Raw genomic sequence first — 19,735 nt, 5'->3', positions numbered from 1 at the left:
GGTGTGGAACTTTCCTATACCAGTCCTATATGGTAACAATGTTACTAGGCTTTGGAACCAGGAGACCTCAGTGTAAAGCCTCGCCTTGACATTTGCAGACTATGTGATCCTAAGCAAATTAGGAAAGTTCTCTAACCAGTTTCTTCATCTATAAAATGGGAAAACTACAACTTATTTTGTAGGATCTTTTTGATATTAAAGTGGAAATCTTGGCACAGATTAAGGATTCAATGAATGTTCCTTCCTTCCAAGACGTAGGACTACTGAGTAAGACCTTGAGTTCACTAGCCATCTGCCAAATTAACTGGGCTATGAATGGCCCTGAGGCTATGAGGCATCACTATGGCAACAGAATGGGGCAAAAGAGGTCAGATCATTTCCTTTTGAGATCTCACTGGGGTATCAGGGAGGCCCAAGCAAAAGGTCTTCACAGGATGAAACACTTCTAGATCCTACTCATATATCCTAGGTCCTATGATAATGGCACATGCCTTACACTGAACCCATTCCTAGAAATCTGAAGGTGTGGATGGCTGTAGTGAATGGAACAGTGGCTCCCAAAAAGGTATGTCCACGTCTTGACCCCCAGAACCTGTAAATGTAACCTTACTTGGAAAAAAGGTCTTTTCAAAAGTAATTAAGGATCTCAAGATAAGATCATCATGGATTTAGAGTAGGCCATAAATCCAATGACAGGTGTCCTTATAATAAAAGAGGCAGAGGGAAATCTGAGAGACATAGGAAAAGGCCATGTGTTGAAGATAGAGGCAGAGACTAGAGTGTTGTGGATACAAGCCAAGGAACATCTGGAGCCACCAGAAGCTCATAGGGGAATGGAAGGATTTTTAGAGCCTTTAGAGGGAGCATGGTTCTCCTAAAACCTTGATTTCAGACTACTTCTTTTTTATTTTTTTTTTTAAACAGTCTCCATGCTGGGCTTGAGATCAAGACCTGAGGTGAGATCAAAGACTCCAAAGCCTAACCAATTTAGCCACCCATGTGCCCTGATTTCAGACTTCTGGACCCCAGAACCGTGAGATAATAAATTTTGGTATTTTTAAACCATGAAATTTGTGGAAATTAGTTTGTTCAAGCTGTGGGCAACAGCTTTCCAAGTTGGAGGGAAACCAGCAAGAGTATTTGCAGTTAACTAGCTGAAGGGAATGGCAGATGCATTCCCAGGAATGTGCCTCCTAGAAGGTACATAAAAGGTGTGGTGAAGGGAGCATTTATAGGGATTTCACTCCCATCCTCTAGCCTAACTACAAAGCAGAGGAGAATAAACAAATCGATGAGATGCTGTGATCCTTGGGTGTCTAGGCACCTGAACTTCCCCATCCAATCAGGCAAACTAAAGTAGGACAGGGAGGAAACAGAAGTGCAAAAGGGCCTATTATTTTGTCAGAAACAGTATCTGTAATTTTTTATAGCAGCTTTATTGGAATATGACTTACATACTTACAATAAACTGCATTTATATAAAATGTACAATTATGTAAGTCCGGGCATATATACATATTTGTGAAACCATTACCCCAATCAAGATAATGAACACATCCATCCCCCTCAAACATATCCTCTGACCTTCATAATCATTCCCTCCAACTCTTATACCTCCCATCTTTAAGCAACCACTAATCTGTCAGTAAAGATTAGTTGGCATTTTGAAAAATTTTATATAAATGCAATCAAACAGTATGTACTCTTGTATTTCAGGGTCCCCCCCCCCCCGGGTGCTATCACACCTGATCCAATATTTCAAGGTTTTTCATTCAGGATGGCTATTTCGAGACTCACTCATGTTACGGTGTACATCAACAGTTCATTCCTTTTATTGCCAAGTAGCATTCCACTGAATGAACCATGTGTTTATCCATTTACCTGCTGACACTGGGTTGTTTTCAGTCTGGGGTTATATGACAGAGATGCCATGAACATTAGTATATAAAATTTTGTGTGGACATATATTTTCATTTCGCTTAGGTTAATACTTAGGAGTAGAATGGCTGGATCGTATGATGTATATATTTAACTTTTTAAGAAACTACCAAACTGTTCCCCAGAGTGATTGTACCACTTTTTTTTTTTTTAAGATTTTATTTATTTATTTGACAGAGAGAGACAGCCAGCGAGAGAGGGAACACAAGCAGGGGGAGTGGGAGAGGAAGAAGCAGGCTCCCAGCGGAGGAGCCTGATGTGGGGCTCAATCCCATAATGCCGGGATCACGCCCTGAGCCGAAAGCAGACGTCCAACGACTGAGCCACCCAGGCGCCCCAGATTGTACCACTTTTTATTCCTACAAATAGGGTATAAGAGTTCTAGTTCCTCCACATCCCTGCCAATACCTGGTATGATCAGTCTTTTTATTCCAAGCAGGTGTGAAATTGTGCTTCTGACTTGCATTTTCCCTAATGACTAATGTTAAGTGCTTTTCTTCTACGTTTATTTGCTGTTTGTGTATCTCCTTTTGTGAAATGTGTGTTCAAATCTTATGCCCATTTTAAAAACTGGGTTGTTTTCCTATGCTTAAATTTTGAGAGTTTTAAAATATTCTCAATATTAAGGTAAGGTTTAACTAAAAAGTCAATCTCTTTAATAGACATAGGTATAATAGACCAGGTATATAGAGCTATTTCTTCTTTTTTTTTTTTTTTTTAAGATTTTGTTTATTTGTTTGAGAGAGAGAGCACACATGAGCAGGGAGAGGAACTGAGTGGGAGGAAGAGGTGGGGAGGGGGTGGAGGGAGGAGCAGAGGGAGAGGGAGAAGCAGACTCCCTGTTGAGCATGGAGCCTGACACGGGCTCTGGAATCATGACCTAAGCTGAACACAGATGCCTAACCAACTGAGCCACCCAGGTGCCCCCAGAGCTATTTCTTCTTGAGTGAACTTTAGTAATTTCTTTCCTTCAAGGAATTTTTTTTTAAAGATTTTATTTATTTATTTGACAGAGAGAGAGACAGCCAGCGAGAGAGGGAACACAAGCAGGAGGGTGGGAGAGGAAGAACCAGGCTCCTAGTGGAGGAGCCCAATGTGGGGCTCGATCCCAGAGCACTGGGATCACGCCCTGAGCTGAAGGCAGACGCTTAACGACTGTGCCACCCAGGCGCCCCTCCTTCAAGGAATTTGTCCATTTAATCTAAGTTGTCAGATTTACTGATATGACATTTAACATGTAACATATGATAACAACTATTAACGTTGTTCATAATAGCCCCTGATAATCCTTTTAACATCTGATGTCACCTCTCTAATTTCTAATAGTAGAAATTTGTATCTTCTCTCTTTTATCCTGATTAGTCTGGCTAAATGTTTATCAATTTTATTAATCTTCTCAATGAACCACCTTTAAGTTTCATTCATTTTTCCCTACTGTTTTCCTGTTTTCTATTTTACTGACTTCCACTCTAACTTTATTATTTAACTTCTGTTTGTGTTTAATTTGCTCTTCTTGCTCTAGTTTAAGTTGGAAAGCTGATATCATTGATTTGGGATCTTTTTCTTTTCTAATAGAGGCATTTTTCTCTCTAAGTACTGCTTTAGAGACAGCTCACAGATTTTGATAATTTGCATTTCCATTTAAATTAAATTTTTTTCTAATTTCTCTTTTGATTTTGTGTTTGACACATGGGTTATTTATAAGTGTGTCATTTAATTTCTGAATATTTGGAATTTTCTAGATATCCTTCTGTCATTGATTTTACTTAAATCCTACTGTGGTCAAAAACATACTTTATATGACTTGAATTCTTTTAAAAGTTTATTGAGATGTATTTGATGTCTCAGAATATGGTCTATCTTGTTAAATGTCCCTTTTGTACTTGAGAAGAATATTCTGCTGTGGTTGGGCAGGGTGTTTTAAGAATATCAGTTAGGTCAGGGGCGCCTGGGTGGTGCAGTCGTTAAGTGTCTGCCTTCGGCTCAGGGCATGATCCCGGAGTTCTGGGATTGAGCCCCATATCAGGCTCCTCCACTGGGAGCCTGCTTCTTCCTCTCCCACTCCCCCTCCTTGTGTTCCCTCTCTCGCTGGCTGTCTCTGTCAAATAAATAAATACAATCTTTAAAAAAAAAAAAAAAGAATATCAGTTAGGTCAAGTTAATTCATAGTGTTACTTAAGACTTCCATAGACTTACTGATTTTCTGACTAGGTGTTCTATCAATTGTCAATAGAAGTATGTTGAAATTTCCAAATATAATTGTGGATTTGTCTATTTCTCCTTACAATTCTACCAGTTTTCTTCATTTATTTTAAATTTCTCTCAAAAGTTTCATGAATATTTGGGGCTATTATCTTCATTACATTGTACTCACTGTATTGTACTTGTCATTATGAAATGACCCTCTTTGTCCCTAGTAATATTGTTTGCTCTGAAATCTACTTTATAGCCTCTTCAGTGCTTTTTTTAAAAAAAAAAGATTTTATTTTTAAGTAATCTCTACACCCAACATGGGGCTCAAATTTACATTCCTGAGATCAAGAGTTGCATGCTGTACCAGTTGAGCCAGCCAGGTGCCCCTCTTCAGTGCTCTTTTTATTAGTGATATATTATGGTATATATCTTAAGCATGGTATATCTTTTTCTATCCTTTTACATGTTGAATCTATTTCTGTCTTTATTTTAAAGCGGGATTCCTTTAGGCAGCATATAGTTCTCTTGCTTTACTCAATCTAACAATCTCTGCCTTTTAATGTAAATAGTTGTAAAGACCATTTACATTTAATATAATTGATATCGCTGAGTTTAAATATATCATCTTGCTAACTGCTTTCTATTTGTCTCATCTGTACTTTGTTCTCTTTTCTTCTTCTTCCTCTTTTTCTGCCCTCTTTTTGATTATTTTTAAAAACAGACTTTATTTTTTAGAGCAGTTTTAAGTTTATAGCAAAACTGAGCAAAAGGTACAGAGATTTCTCATATGCCCTCTGCCCCACATATGTATAGCCTCTCCCATTATCAAAATCCCCCATCAGAGTGGTACATTTGTTACAAATGATAAACCTACATTGACACATCATTATCATTCAAAGTCCATAGTTTACCTTAGGGTTTACTCTTAGTGTTGTACATTCTATGGCTCTGGACAAATGTATAAAGCACGTACTCACCATTTCAGAATCATAAAGAATAGTTTCACTGTCCTAAAAGTCCTCTGTGCTTTGTATATGAATTCCTCCTTTCCCTTTAACCCCTGGAAATCACTCATCTTTTTACTGTCTCCATAATTTTGCCTTTTCCAGAATGTCATATGCTTGGAATCATATAATATGTAACCTTTTCATATTTACTTCTTTTATTTAATAATATGCCTTTAAGCCTCCTCCATGTGTTTTCATGGCTTGATGGCTCATTTCTCCTTAGTGTAAAATAATATTCCATTGTCTGGATGGACCACAGTTTATTTATCCATTCACTGCTGAAGGACATTTTGGTTACTGTCAAGTTTTAGCAATTACTAAGAAAGCTGCTATAAACATCCATGTGCAGGTTTCTGTGTGAACCTAAGTTTTAACTCCTTTGGTTAAATACCAAGGAGCATGATTATTGGATCACATGGTAAAGAGTATGTTTAGTTTTTTAAGAAACTACGAAACTGCCTTCCAAAGTACCTGTATCATTTTGCATTCCCACCAGCAATGAATGAGAGTTCCTATTGTTCCACATCCTTGCCAGCATTTGGTATTGTTAGTATTCTAGATTTTGGCCATCGTATAGGTATGTAGGGCTATCTCATTGTTTTGTTTTGTTTTGTTTAAAGATTTTATTTATTTATTTGACAGAGAGAGAGAGACAGCCAGTGAGAGAGGGAACACAAGCAGGGGGAGTGGGAGAGGAAAAAGCAGGCTCCAAGCAAGGCTGGGAGCCCAGTGTGGGGCTCGATTCCAGGACCCTGGGATCACACCCTGGGCCGAAGGCAGACGCTTAATGACTGAGCCACCCAGGCGCCCCTATCTCATTGTTTTAATTTGCATTTCCGTGATGACATATGATGTGGAGCATCTTTTCATGTGCTTATTTGCCATCTTCTGTCTTCTTTGGTGAGGTGTCTGTTAAGGTCTTTGGCCTGTTTTTAAATTTTTTTTATTGTGAGTTTTAAAAGTTCTTTGTATATTTTGGATAACAGTCTTTTAACCATATGTGTCTTTTGCAATTATTTTCTCCCAGTCTGTGGCTTGTCTTCTCATTCTCTGGAGGGCTGAATATTTTTTATTATTTTTATTATTTATCTCCTTTACTTGGCTCAATAGCTGCAACTCCTTGTTGTATTATTTTGATGGTTCCTTTCATCTTTAAGTTACCAGTCTACCTTCAAGTAACAGTATACCACTCCACATACAGTATAAGTCCTTACAACAGTATATTTCCATTTTTCTCCTCCTGGTTTTTGTGTGGTTGTTGTCATACAGCTTACTTCACCACAGGTTATAAACCTCACAATACATTACTATTTTTGCTTTAAAAAGTTAATTATGGTAGGGGTGCCTGGGTGGCACAGTCGTTAAGCATCTGCCTTTGGCTCAGGGTGTGATCCCGGCGTTCTGGGATCGAGCCCCACATCAGGCTCCTCCGCTGAGCCTGCTTCTTCCTCTCCCACTCCCCCTGCTTGTGTTCCCTCTCTCGCTGGCTGTCTCTATCTCTGTCAAATAAATAAATAAAATCTTTTTTAAAAAAAAGTTAATTATGGGGGCGCCTGGGTGGCTCAGTCATTAAGCGTCTGCCTTCAGCTCAGGTCATGATCCCAGGGTCCTGGGATTGAGCCCCACATCGGGCTCCCTGCTCAGCGGGAAGCCTGCTTCTCCCTCTCCCACTCCCCCTGCTTGTGTTCCCTCTCTCACTGTGTCTCTGTCAAATAAATAAAATCTTTTAAAAAAATTATGTTTTAAAAAGATTAAATAAGAAAAAAAGTCTATTTATCCATTTAGTCACCATTTTCAGTACTTTGTGTAGATTCAGGTTTCCAGCTGGTATCACTTTTCTTCTACTTGAAGGACTTCCTTTATATTTCTCATCTGCTGATAATGAATTCTTTCAACTCTTGTATGTCAGAAAAAGTCCTTATTTCATCTTTTTTTTTTTTAAGATATTTTTGTTAGGTAAAGAATCCTAGGTTGAAGGTTTTTTCTTCAGTACTATAAATGTTGCTCCATTTTCTTCTAGGTTATACTGTTTCTGATGAGAAATTTTCTGTAATCCTTATCTTTGTTTCCTTGTAAATGAGCTTTCCCCACCCATTTTCTTTTAAGATTTTCTCTTTACCACTGGTTTTAACCAATTTAATTATGATGTGTCTTGGTGTAGTTTCGTTTCATGGGCTTGGTGTTTCTTAAGAGTCTTAGATCTGCTGGGTTTATAGATTCCATCAAATTTGGAAAAATTTCAGGCATTATTCCCTCAAATATATTTTCTGCCTCCATTTCTTCTTCAGATTCCCCAACTGCACATATATTTAGGCTACCTGAAGCTGTCCCATAACTCACAGATGTTCTATGTTTTTTATTATTTATAAAGAAATATCACCCTTTTAATTAGTTTATTTATTTTTGAGGGAGAGCATGCACGTGTGTGACTGGGGGTGCGGGTGGTGAGTGGAGTGGGGAGGGGTGGGAGGGAAATGGAGTCTTTTTTTTTTAACAGATTAAGCTATTTTATTTTATTTATTTATTTATATTACATTCAGTTAGCCAACATATACTACATCATTAGTTTGAGAGGGAGAGAATCTTTTTTTTTTAAGATTTTATTTATTTATTATGTGGGGGGGGCAGCACACAAGCAGGGGGAACAGCAGGCAGAGGGAGAAGGGAGAAGCAGGTTCCCCACTGAGCAAGGAGCCCGATGTGGGACCTGATCCCAGGACCTTGGGATCATGACCCGAGCCAAAGGCAGACACTTAACCGGCTAAGACACCCAGGTGTCCTGAGAGGGAGAAAATCTTAACCAGACTCCACACTGAGCACAGAGCCCAAAGCAGAGCTCAATCTCATGACCCTAATATCACAAACTGAGTCAAGATCAAAAGTCAGATGCTTAACTTACTGAGCCACCCAGGCACCTCTATTATTATTATTATTATTATTATTTTAAATCTCTGTGTTTCATTTCAGATAGTTTCTACTGCTGTTTCTCCTTAAGTGTCCAATGTGCCATTCATACTATTCAGTGTAATTTCCACCTTGGAGACATCATAGTTTTCATCTTTACAGTTCGTTTTGGGTTTTTTTTATACCTTCCACATCTCTACTTAATATATTCAGTCTTTCCTCTAGCTTCCTGAACATATGTGAATACAGCTATAATAATAACTCTTTTAATGTCTTTGTCTACTAATTCTGTCTTCTTTGTCAGTTCTGGATCCATTTTGATTCAATGATTGATTGATCAACTGACTGAGTTTTCTCTTCATTGTGGGTTGTACATTCCTGCTTCTCACCCTGCCTGTTAATTCTGATTAGATGCAAGGCACTGTGAATATTGCCACGGTGGGTGCTGGATATTTCTAATAGTCCTATAAATATTCTTGACCTTTGTTCTGTGATGCTATTGAATTACTTGGAAACAACTTGATCCCTCTATGTCTTGTTTCTGCTTTTAAGCTGTGTTAGGCAGGACCAAGGGAGTGTTTATTAGGTAGAGGTTTAATTTTTCTTCATTCCCAAGGCAAGTCTCTTCTTAGTATTCATCATGCTCCATAAATTATAAAGCTTTCCTTTCTGGTTGATGGAAATATGCACTATTCCTGGCCCTGTGTAAGCTCTGCATAGTATTCCCTCTAATCCTTCTGTGTGGTTCTTTACCTGAATAGTTTCTTCACAAGAATGAGCTGATCCATACTCATCTGAATAATAGAGAAGGAACCCTGCAGACTCCCAGAATTCTCTATGGAGCTCTCTCTTTTCTGGTAGTCCACCCTGAAAACTTTAGCTGCCTTGGCATCCTGGAATTCCCAGCTTCATCTGTTCAACTCAGGGAGACCACTAGGCTTTGCCTAGATATCTTCTCCCTGTTCAGTGGCCTCTGTACTTTCTCTAGGCAGTATGTTAGGGTAATCATAGGGCTCACTTCATTTGTTTTCCATTTCTCAGGAAAGACTATCCTATTCATTGACGCCCAATGTCTTGAGAACCATTGTTTTATATGTTGTGTCTGGATTTTTGTTATTTCAGTTAGGAGAGTAAATCTAGTTCCTGTCACCATCTTGGCCTTCTAGAAGCCACTGTATAATAATATCACCCTTAATCTTTATTTTCTCATATTACACTTTAGTTCCACAAAAGCCAGTCCTACTGATTGGAACCAAGAGAGCCAGAAGAGTGGGCTTTAGTTGGAACACTCTTATCAGCTATACCTGAAATCTGGAGATATATAGAATTTCCCAGCTATGATTCTTTTCACTCACTAGAGGAGTCTGTCACAAAACCAGATGAAGCTGTTTGAGCTCCTTGAGGGTGGAGACCCCAACTAATGCAATTCTGTATGTCCAGCATCCAGAAAGGTGAAAAAAGTATGGTTTTGATTAGACAAAACTAAACATAAATACTCCACTATATCATCACCATTGTAATGGTAGCTATGTGCTCAGCACTTTACATACATTATTTTATTCAAACCTCACAACAAACATCTTAGGTATGCATCATTCCTATTTTATTGATAAAGAAACTAAGGCTTAGAAAGATTAAATAGCTTCCACAATACTACAAAACAAGTTAGTGGCAGAAATGGAATTTGAGCAACATCTAGCCATGCTCTTGACCTCTGTGTAATACTATATTATATAAAGTTTTCCTAAACCACAGCCTTCCTTGCTGAATAACCTCAGATTGTGCAATCTAAAGTACCTGCACCTAACCACCCTGTATTCAGGGTTCCCACACATCAATATGAAAGATTTCTACCAAAGTACTGATTATTACTTTATGCTTACCTGCTTCATTTCACATGAGCAGTAGGGAAGAAATCGGTGCTGGGTGATCTCATGAAATGATTTATGTAGTTTGGTCCCAAACTCTCGAGTGTCAGCTGCCTAAAATGGACCAGAGATGAAACATGCTGAATTCCAGTACTGGCAACCAAAAGGAAGGTACCCACAGGATATGGGAAGAGAATGAGACAAATAGGAAGGCAAACCACTGACATCCCTCATGTTAAGAGTTTCCTTAATTCCTATGGATATAGGAGAAGTAGAGAGAAGGCCCAGGATACATGGCATGAGACAGGTAGTTGTGGCTCCTATGTGTTTCAGTTTCTGTTACCTAAGCAAGATCTTTCACACAAGGCCTTTGTTCTCCTATCTCCATAGGAAATACATATCCCAGAGATCTGTCTGTTCATAAAGGGGTTATATAAACTGCTTTCCTCAAAACAAGTTCCAGGAGAGCAGAGGTTCCACTATATTCAGCTAAGGCTGATATAAGAACTTTTCCTCAGATAAGTCTTTTAGGGAAAAAAGGAAGAAGAAAATAGTATCCATAAGGAATGGTTAATAACCTCTATGTTTTAGTATAGAATTGCAGGATATTAGAGTTAAGGGGACAAGAGTAATCACCTAATACAACACACTATTTTATAGATGAGAAATCTGAAATCCAAAAAGGAGAAGTGACCCACCTAAGATCTCATGGCTTGTTAATCCAAAAATTAGGGCTGACCTTAAGATTGCCAATGTAGCATTCTTCTCATTACCTGTGCTATCCACATGACCCAGAAAACTGAAGCTGTAGGATGCACTAGATTATAAAGGTGTTATAGTCTTTGACCTAGTAACTCCACTTATAGAAATTTAATCTAGGAAATAATTCAGAAGAAGCAAGATATCACACAGAGGTATTAACTGAAATACTGTTTATATTGGCAAAAAGAATATAAGTAACTTAAATGCCTATCATTAGGGGAATGGTTTATTAAATTAAACCAATGTAGTGGAACTAGGTAACTGATATAAATTTTAAAACAGTTGAAATGGGGTAATGTGAAATTATATAAGAATATAGAATTCTTCAGTTACAACTATACAATATAACTTGTATGAAATAATATGTGAAAATTTTTAATTACAGTGATAAATATTATTAGCTGGTATTTTACATTTTGAATGTATTATACTATTTTTTCAAGAAAAAAGTACAAAGAAATAAAGCAACAGACACGGAATGAATGGGTCACCCCACTGATAATACCAATTGGTCAGCACACATTCCTAAAAGGAAGGAAAGAAGCTAACATTTATTCAGAACCTACCATGTGGTATGCATGTTCACACTTAGCCCTCACCCTCGTAATAACCCTCTGACATACTAATATTTTTTCCAATTTATAGATGAAGCTCAGAGAAATTAAGTACAGGCCTAAGTCCACATAGCCAGTAAGTAAGTAAATGAGCCAAGAATTGAACTCAGGGCTCTGGTTTCAATTGTTACACTATTCCATACTGCCAAATATGTGTAATACTTAAGGCTACTCAGTTATTTCCAATGTTTTCTGTCACCATGAGGTAACAAAACATTCTTCAGTAAGGAAGTGGGAATCACTGTCTAGTCTTAGCTCTGTTAACTAGCTATGTGACCTAAAGCAAGTAGAAATTTTAGATAACTTATATTCTCATTTATAAAATAGTACATGCATACTATCTCTTCAATAAATATTTCTTAAAACACCACAGGCCTGATACTATGTAGGACAACAGTAGGATAAAATGAGATAATGTTTCTAAAAGCTCTGTGCATAACACTATGTTAGGTAGTAGAATGTCATTAAAACCCTGGCACTTTTAAGCAGCCCCAATCTCCTACTAACTTGAAGGGCCTGGAGACAAATCTTTCGGAAGCTACTGCTGGTGCTTCCAGTCACGATACTTATGATGGAATTCACAGCCACTGAGAGTGAGGCCTGCAATTTCTGATGATCCTAAGGAACATAATAAGTAAGGAGAGATGGCAGTTTATAATAATCCCAAGCTGCTGGTTCAGAGAATCCCAAAGGAATCAAAGATTTCAGTAACAGCAAGATTTCAACAATTCTTCCCCCTCCATCAACAATACTTACTGAGATCATGCCATATAAATGACATTTAGGGATTGAAACAATGTTCTCCCCTTTTACACAGATGACTTACTGACACATACACATTCAGAAAAGATAAGCCATGAGACACTAGGCAATAAAACAGATGCGTTTACTATTTTTTAAAAAAAGCTTTAAATTTTGCTTTCTTAGTGTGGTTGTATTTTCCCTGAAAAGGGGGCCATATGAAGTTAAGAAATATGTTACCGAAAGTATACAGGATAGAGGAAATCAGAGTGTCAGATAAGAAGAGATAGTGATGGGGCGCCTGGGTTGATCAGTTGGTTAAGCCTCTGACTTTGGCTCAGGTCATGAGGTTTGGATTATGATCCCGGGAGTCCCAGGATCAGGATCCCAGCTCAGCAGGGAGTCTGTTTCTCCCTCTCCCTCTGCTCCTCCCCCACCCCCTACCCCAGCCTTCTTGTGTTCGTTCGCTCTCTCTTGCTCACTCTCTCTCTCTCAAATAAATAAAATCTTTTAAAAAAGAGAGAGAAAGTAATGTTATAAAGCATTAGGAAATGAGAGAAGAATGATTTAGTGAAGCAGTAGCTCCAGAAGTATGTGTGGGAAGGGAAGACAGATAAGGAAAAGGCTCATTATTAGTCAGTTTTCTCTATTATTTTGTCCTTATTTCCTCAAATTCACCTATTAGGAGGTGTAACACAAGCTGGTTACAGTGACATATCCTAAGTTAAAGCTTGAGTTCCTAGGCTAGACGCAATGTAAGGACCAGCCAAGGTGACAAAAGAGGAAGAAGGGCTCTCAGGCTCTGTCATATCCTCTAATTCTTTTTCTTAGAGTAGGAGAAAAGGAGTTATGGATTTCTTATTACCTTGGTAGCGTGGTGATGCTGTTCCAAGGCCTGGTCCACGGCAACCTGGACGGAATCTTGCACTACGTTGTGGCTCTCCGTCAGGATGGCACTGAGATGAGTAGTGAGCAAAGTGTGGACTCCTAAAGGGAGGGAAAATATTGGTAACCTTGAATGAGAATGGCCAACTTCAAGACTGCTGTTATGTGCTATGAGTCAGGGCAGGAATGAGAAAGAGGCCTCTTGGAAGAAGAGACCACTTTTGCCTATCCACAAATAATTACTTTTTTAGACAAAAAACAAAACCAAAACACCCAAAAAAACCCCACAAAAAACCCCAGCAACTTATAAACCCACCCAATTCCACTTACAAATGAAAGAGACTTCAAAAATTAAATGTGAAGATTGACATTATTCTTGAAGAAACAAGGGAGGGATCCTGTTTAATTCATATCAGAAACAGAAATATATACCACATACTATAAATAATGATACTGGTTACTTCAAAAGGATAGGAGGAGGAAGAGAAAAAGGAAAGGCCTTTTGGAGAGTGTGTCTACCCTGCTCCCTTCCTGTGCGAGTATCACTGTTGTGGTGAGCCACTCTTACTGTCGGGGTCTCAATCCTTTCACATATGCCGTGAGACAGAAAAAGTTAACACTCACTAAGATGACTCTGAGACTGCTGATATAAGGTCTTTTTAAATGGGGGCTGTTTCTGATAAACTAACCATAGGCACCTCAGAAGAAAAGCTAACAGGTAAGAGTAGGCAAAATATGCCATCCAACAATAGGCTAGCAAGGAATACCCGGAGACAACAGACATGGGAAGACAGATTCACTTTACACCTGAGAAAGTACTCCTTAATTAACATTGCATTTTTCACTGTTTTTCTATTCTCCCCTGAATAGTCTGTTCAAAGGCAGTATGGTGAAGCAGCCTACAGCTGGCTGGCTTTTCTCAGGGCTGCATTAAAAATGCAAACCAGAAGGTACGTTTTCTACCACAAGGCACCATGATGCTTTCCCAGAAAGGAATGTAAAATGTGGTCTGCTCAAAAGGGGTCCGAAATTGGAGTCTGGAGAACACAGATTCTAGAGTGAATTCTACCACTAACGTGGTGACCAAGTCCCTTCACTTTTCTCACTTAAAAACTAAAATTGGCTTTATACCACCTGCTCTCACAGGCATGTTGTGCAGATAAACTAGGATAATACATATGAAGTGTTTTGAAATGTACATTGCATTATTCAAAGGGAAAACATCGCTATTGCTATGATGATATCGTATGGATTACTGTTTTCTATTGTTTGGTGCTAAGAATAGCCTCAAGAAATCAGTTAGGCCCCTTTTGAAAGCAGACATTTAATTAAAAAGCTACAAGTTTGTTCCCCTAAAACTGCTGATACTACCAGATGCCTTTAACATTGTAGCAAAATAATGAGTTAATCATAGAAAAGTTACCATGACAAGGTGGGCAGGAGGCCAGTTAAGTGATTTTTTTAAGACACATGGAAACAGACTGTAGTTCTGCACAATCTGTTTCCTAAAAGCAGCTCTAGAGAAAGCTTTCAAGGATATGAGAAGGAATAAGGGGAAAAGAAGATAAAATTACCGTATCTCTATCCATATATCTATATCTACCTACCTTCACCATACATCCTTTTTCAAAGGCTAGCCCTAAACTACCAGATGTGTAAGGAAATTTAAAAAGATACATAGTACGGGGGCTCCTGGGTGGCTCAGTCCGTTGAGCTGCCGACTCTTGATTTCGGCTCAGGTCATGATCTCGGACTCCTGGGATCAAGCCCAACGTCATCATCATTGGGCTCCATGCTCAGAGGGAAGTCTGTTTCAGGATTCTCTCTCTCTCTTTGCCCCTCCCCACTCTCTCTCAAATAAATAAATCTTTTTTTTAAAAAAGATACTTAGTATGCTTATTAATGCAGTGATGAATTTCTATTTAATCCTATATCGAGTGTCACTACCTGAGACGCTACAGGCCTTCAGAGTCAAGCTAAGCAGAGATGTATAAACTATCACATACTACAAGAATGACAGGAAACACTGGTTTTTGAGGAATCTGAGCTCTTCAGGTGTAATAGGATTCAGAAAATGGTATCAGACTTTATGTCATCCTAGGGAAGACTGAATGTGGTAATCCCTCTAGCAGACCTCAAAAAAGAAAAAAAAAAAAAAAAAAAAAAAAAAAAAAAAAAAACCCAAATCAAAACCAAACAACAACGACAAAAAAACCTGCCAAAAGATAGATCTTAAGTCTTAAGAGGGTCTTTAGACTTGGAAGGGCCTTTGATAGCACCTAGTCTAACAATCTCACATTATATATGAAAAGGGAAGAACAGATGATTTATGTGACTTGTTTCCCAAAAATCACTGGGCAATTTGGTAGCAGAACTAAAATTAAACCCAGCTTTCTTGATTCTACTACCCTGAAGTCCTTTTCACTAAGTACTAAGATGCTTCTCTTATCAGCCTCTGTCTGTATGAGTGCAGGCCAGGTAACAACCGCAGGTATCCTGACTTTGTCCTCCCTGCTGGCAGCCTCATTAGTTTGGGTCACTTCTCTGCTCCCATTCCAGGGCCTTGATGAATGGAACAATGGAGCACCAGACAACAAAAGCTCTTCAAATAAAGAGTTACAAGCCAGAGCCCAGGAAAGCAGTGTGCTTCTCTCCTAAACAATATATAGATACTGGGGAAAGATAGGAGAAGCATAGAAGGCAGGCAGCAGGAAGAATCCTACAGCTGACAATAGTTTGTTCAATAAACAGCTGGCACCCGTCAACATGAGCTCTTCTGATCTGGGGATGTAAGCTGTCTCCTTTCTCTCATGACTCAGTGGGAGCAGGGCCACACCAAACAAGCACTGGAATGGAGAGTAGAGTCCCAAGAAAAAACACTGGCTCACGGAGAACACAGAAACATATTGGGAGCACCAAAAGGGAGGCTTATGAACCTTTCTCCAGACATTTATAAGCTCCACTTCTTGCTATTTCCCTCTAAGTTTAGGAGGGCATTGAGAAACAATTAAATTTGGAGCCCCTGGGTGGCTCAGTTGGTTAAGCATCTGCCTTCAGCCAGACCATGATCCCTGGTCGAGCCCTGGGATCAAGCCCCCTGCTCAGCAGGGAGTCTGCTTCTCCCTTTTCCTCTGCCCCTCTCCCTCCGCCTGCTTGCACTCTCTCTCAAATAAATAAAATCTTAAAAAAAAGCACTAAAATTTATATCTTAGTGTTCATTGGATTAAAATGCATAAAAGCCAACTCACACTCACACTCAGTGGTTTTCAACTTTATATTTAAAAATTACCTGAGAATCTTATTAAAAATGTGGATTCTTGAGCCATACCATATTTTTACACTCTAAAAACAATGAGTTAATCCTTGGCTCAGGAAGCAGCACATTTTCAAATAATGCAGGTGATTCTGATACATGTGTTTCATGGACCACCAAAAAGAGAAAACATTTCTGATAACAGGTTATCACCAATTTGTTAGATAAACTCTAACACCCCCCTTTGTATGCCTGAACAATTTCAGTTTCTCCCTTTCCAGAGGTCTATGTGGCAATCACATAGTCATACCAATACACTCCCACACCTCCTTATGCTGTAGTTGAGAGAGATGCTGCATCAAGGCCAAGCAACACCGGTAATGTTTCTTGATTCTACCTGGAAAAGCGATAACGTGGTGGACAGTTCTCAGGCCTGAGCTTTAAAAACATACTGATTTCTGAAACCTGCCTCAGTCCAAGGAAATCAAAATCCCTGGGAGTGAGGTGTGGGCATTTTTTAGAAGCTCCCCAGGTAATACATCACGCAGCTAAGGTTGAGAACCACTCATCTAAGGTAACAGACTCTGTAGAGACCATTATAAGAAATCCACTAATCTCTGGCCAACTAAATCTGGGAATACCATCATTTAAGTGATGTTCCTTTTCCATAGAGCATATAATTTAACTTATTTAGGCAAGGTTTTTCATTAAAATTCATTATTCTACAGAAATATATGTAATTCAAATATCTGCATCATATAAAGTCTCCCTTTATTTACTCTCTTAACATTAAAGCACACCCAAACTGGCAGCCCCTATACCTACTCCACAGTTCTGTTTGCTGGACTGGAAATCCGCTGTGAAAATCCACAAAGAGAAAAAGCAGCAGAGTTTGTCCCTGGGAGTCCATATTCTGAGACTGATCTCCCTCACTGGATTCCACCTGATAACTCACATCTGGAAGCACCAAATCTGGAGGACAAGATATTACACAGTATTCTAAGATAAGTAAAGCCCTTGAAATGCTAAGTGAATAAAGAACGTATACCTCAAACAAAGAAGGATCTGAGACAGATCTAAATTCGAACAGTCCCTTCTCCTCCTGAAACTGTTTTCTATCCACATGATGGAAGCAAATAATAGCGACTCGCAGAAGGAACATCAAAATAACTGGGTGTGCAAAATGCAAACCAAATAGCACTCCTTAGAATTTATTGGGAAACATTAATATAAAACATTTATTGATTCCCCATACAACTTTCTAAGGTAGATATCACTAGTAAGAGGAAGAGGTCAGAGTCAAACCTGAGTAATGATAATGACAACAGCTAATTTGTATTAAATGCTTACTACATGCCACTTATTGTGTTAAATTCTTCACATGGACTATCTAAACATTTAGACTTCTCAACAACACTATGGCATAGGACATATTCTTATGTCATTCTACAGATAAGAAAAGCACCAATAGATTAAATACATTGCCCAACATGAGGCAGTAAGTGGCGGAACTGTTTTAGACAGACCCAAAATCTGTGTTCTTAACCACATTACTATATTATATTTGTATTCCCAGGTAATCTGATGCCCTACAGTCACTTTCTAGCACCTTGACCCTTTAGAATACAATCATGATAGTCCTAAATTCCACCAAGATCCATACAGAGAAGTACCTCCATGTGGACTCTGGTTCTGTCCTTTGGAGTAATGAGGGAGGGAAGAAGATGAGGGGACATTTTCTACATTACTCATTTCCAAAGTAAACTGAGCAAGTTCAGGCATCAAGAATTGACAAAAAATGAAGGAAATTCACAAAGCGTGAAAATAAAACTTGAAAGAGAAAAGGAGATACGGAGAGCCCTAGAGATTCAAAAATTCTAATGGCATGACATCCCACCTGTTAAGACCAGGCATTCTTTCTTCACAAAACCACTCACCTCCACAGGCCCTGTTCAAAGACACCCTCCTTTCAATGCACCCTCTGGAACAACTACCTACTCAAGAAAAAAAAAAAATCCTTACTCTGAGGATTACTTCTTAGAGAGGATTCTATCATTCCCCCTGAGATACTTCTCCATCCCAGGAGGCTTCAGTCTTCTCATACCAGTCACAGCTCTAGAATGCCTCTTCCCCACTGGTCATCTTCCTCAGCATCCAGTTTACCAGAGTACCTTCTAAATTTCAGAGGATTCTAGCGAACAACGGTCAAGCTCAAGACTGTAAACCTCCTAGATCCACCTCGTGGCTGCATATCCCTACTTTCCAGTTTTATTTTTTGGTCCAGTTATTAAGCATCCAACTCCCAGGGTGATTCACCCAAAGTTAATGTGATCAGGCTCTACATGAATACTACAGCCAGCTTTCTAGGTTGATTACTATATGGTTTATACTCCTGCTTTGAATTTATATGGTGTTTTAATTTTTTATAAGTAATTTTATGTGTATTTTCTCATTTCATTAGAAAACATTTCTCTTCCACAATAGTTCAATGATGTTACTAACCTTTCTAAAACCCCAGACTTGACAGACTAAGGTACAACAGAAACCCTCTGAACAAGTCCTTACAAGATGGAGGCCTACTGACTACCTCAAGAGGACCAGGAAGAGAGGAGACAGTAGAGGAAATGAGAGTAAAAGCAGCATTAACATGTAATACCAAAACAGTTAGCTCTAATGCGGCTTTGACTATTGACCTGTTTACTGCACTTCACATAGATTCTCAAACTTAGCCAGACCCCCACCAGTGGCCCCCAACCTAAACCATCAGATCAACTTATTTTTTATGTACACCTGCTATTTATATTTCTTTGCATTTCTCTAATATTCTCCAGGTTTCTTTATTCCTGTGCAAAGAGAGGGAGATATACCTCTATCCAAATTGAGATCCAAATCGGGCACCATACACAAGTGGTATTTCTTCCAGTCAATGAAATAAGAGGTATCTTTGAAGACAGTAGTAGTTGGCTGTTCCTGACTTGGCAATATCAGAGGCAGACCTGAAGGTCCATACAGAAATATGTATAGTTGCTAAAGAAAACTACCAAATTTTAGTTTTTTATGACAATGTATTCATTTGCATAAAACAAACATAACACTGACCTGGTTCACACTCCCAGAAATAAACTAGGGTGCTAGATGATTACGTATTAAGCCTTTCCACAGTGAATACAGGTGTGAGGCACCAGAGACAGATCCACTAGAATCCCTAGAAATTATTCTGGGTTTAATAAGTGTGTGCTACAGGTATAGTATTGGGACAATGAGTTTACATATTGATCCTGCTCATTCCATCATAGGTTTGAGTGGTACTACAGGCTAAACACCATATTAAATTTAGAGGATACAAAGATGAATATTCAGATTTAATACCTATCTTTGAGTTATCATATTTATAGTACTAGAGATACAGGTAAAATCAGTAAAATACGGTATGATACATGCTAGAAGTATATACAAAGAAATATCGAGTATATTCAGATTAAGAAGGAAACTCCTTACCTTCTCTGACCCTATTCTCTAACCAAGACCAAGGGGGCCACACCTCTAGGATGGTTTCCTTCTCTTGATTTC

The 19,735-nt window shown here is 38.8% G+C and overlaps 1 protein-coding gene across 1 annotated transcript in view; it reads right to left on the bottom strand.

The window, feature by feature from the left end:
- CUNH11orf80 (chromosome unknown C11orf80 homolog) overlaps positions 1–19,735 on the bottom strand; it is a 98,900-nt gene that overhangs the window by 6,720 nt on the left and 72,445 nt on the right. The window contains exons 9-13 of the mRNA XM_040639488.1: positions 19,033–19,183; positions 16,991–17,137; positions 12,893–13,014; positions 11,794–11,904; positions 9,926–10,024 (exon numbers count right to left, since the gene is read on the bottom strand). Coding sequence (XP_040495422.1) covers positions 9,926–10,024; positions 11,794–11,904; positions 12,893–13,014; positions 16,991–17,137; positions 19,033–19,183 — 630 coding nt within the window. The remainder of the gene's footprint in view (positions 1–9,925; positions 10,025–11,793; positions 11,905–12,892; positions 13,015–16,990; positions 17,138–19,032; positions 19,184–19,735) is intronic.

Source organism: Ursus maritimus, unplaced genomic scaffold (genome assembly GCF_017311325.1).
Source record: "Ursus maritimus isolate PB19 unplaced genomic scaffold, ASM1731132v1 scaffold_23, whole genome shotgun sequence".
Lineage (NCBI taxonomy): Eukaryota > Metazoa > Chordata > Mammalia > Carnivora > Ursidae > Ursus > Ursus maritimus.
This window is presented reverse-complemented; position numbering and strand designations above follow the sequence as displayed.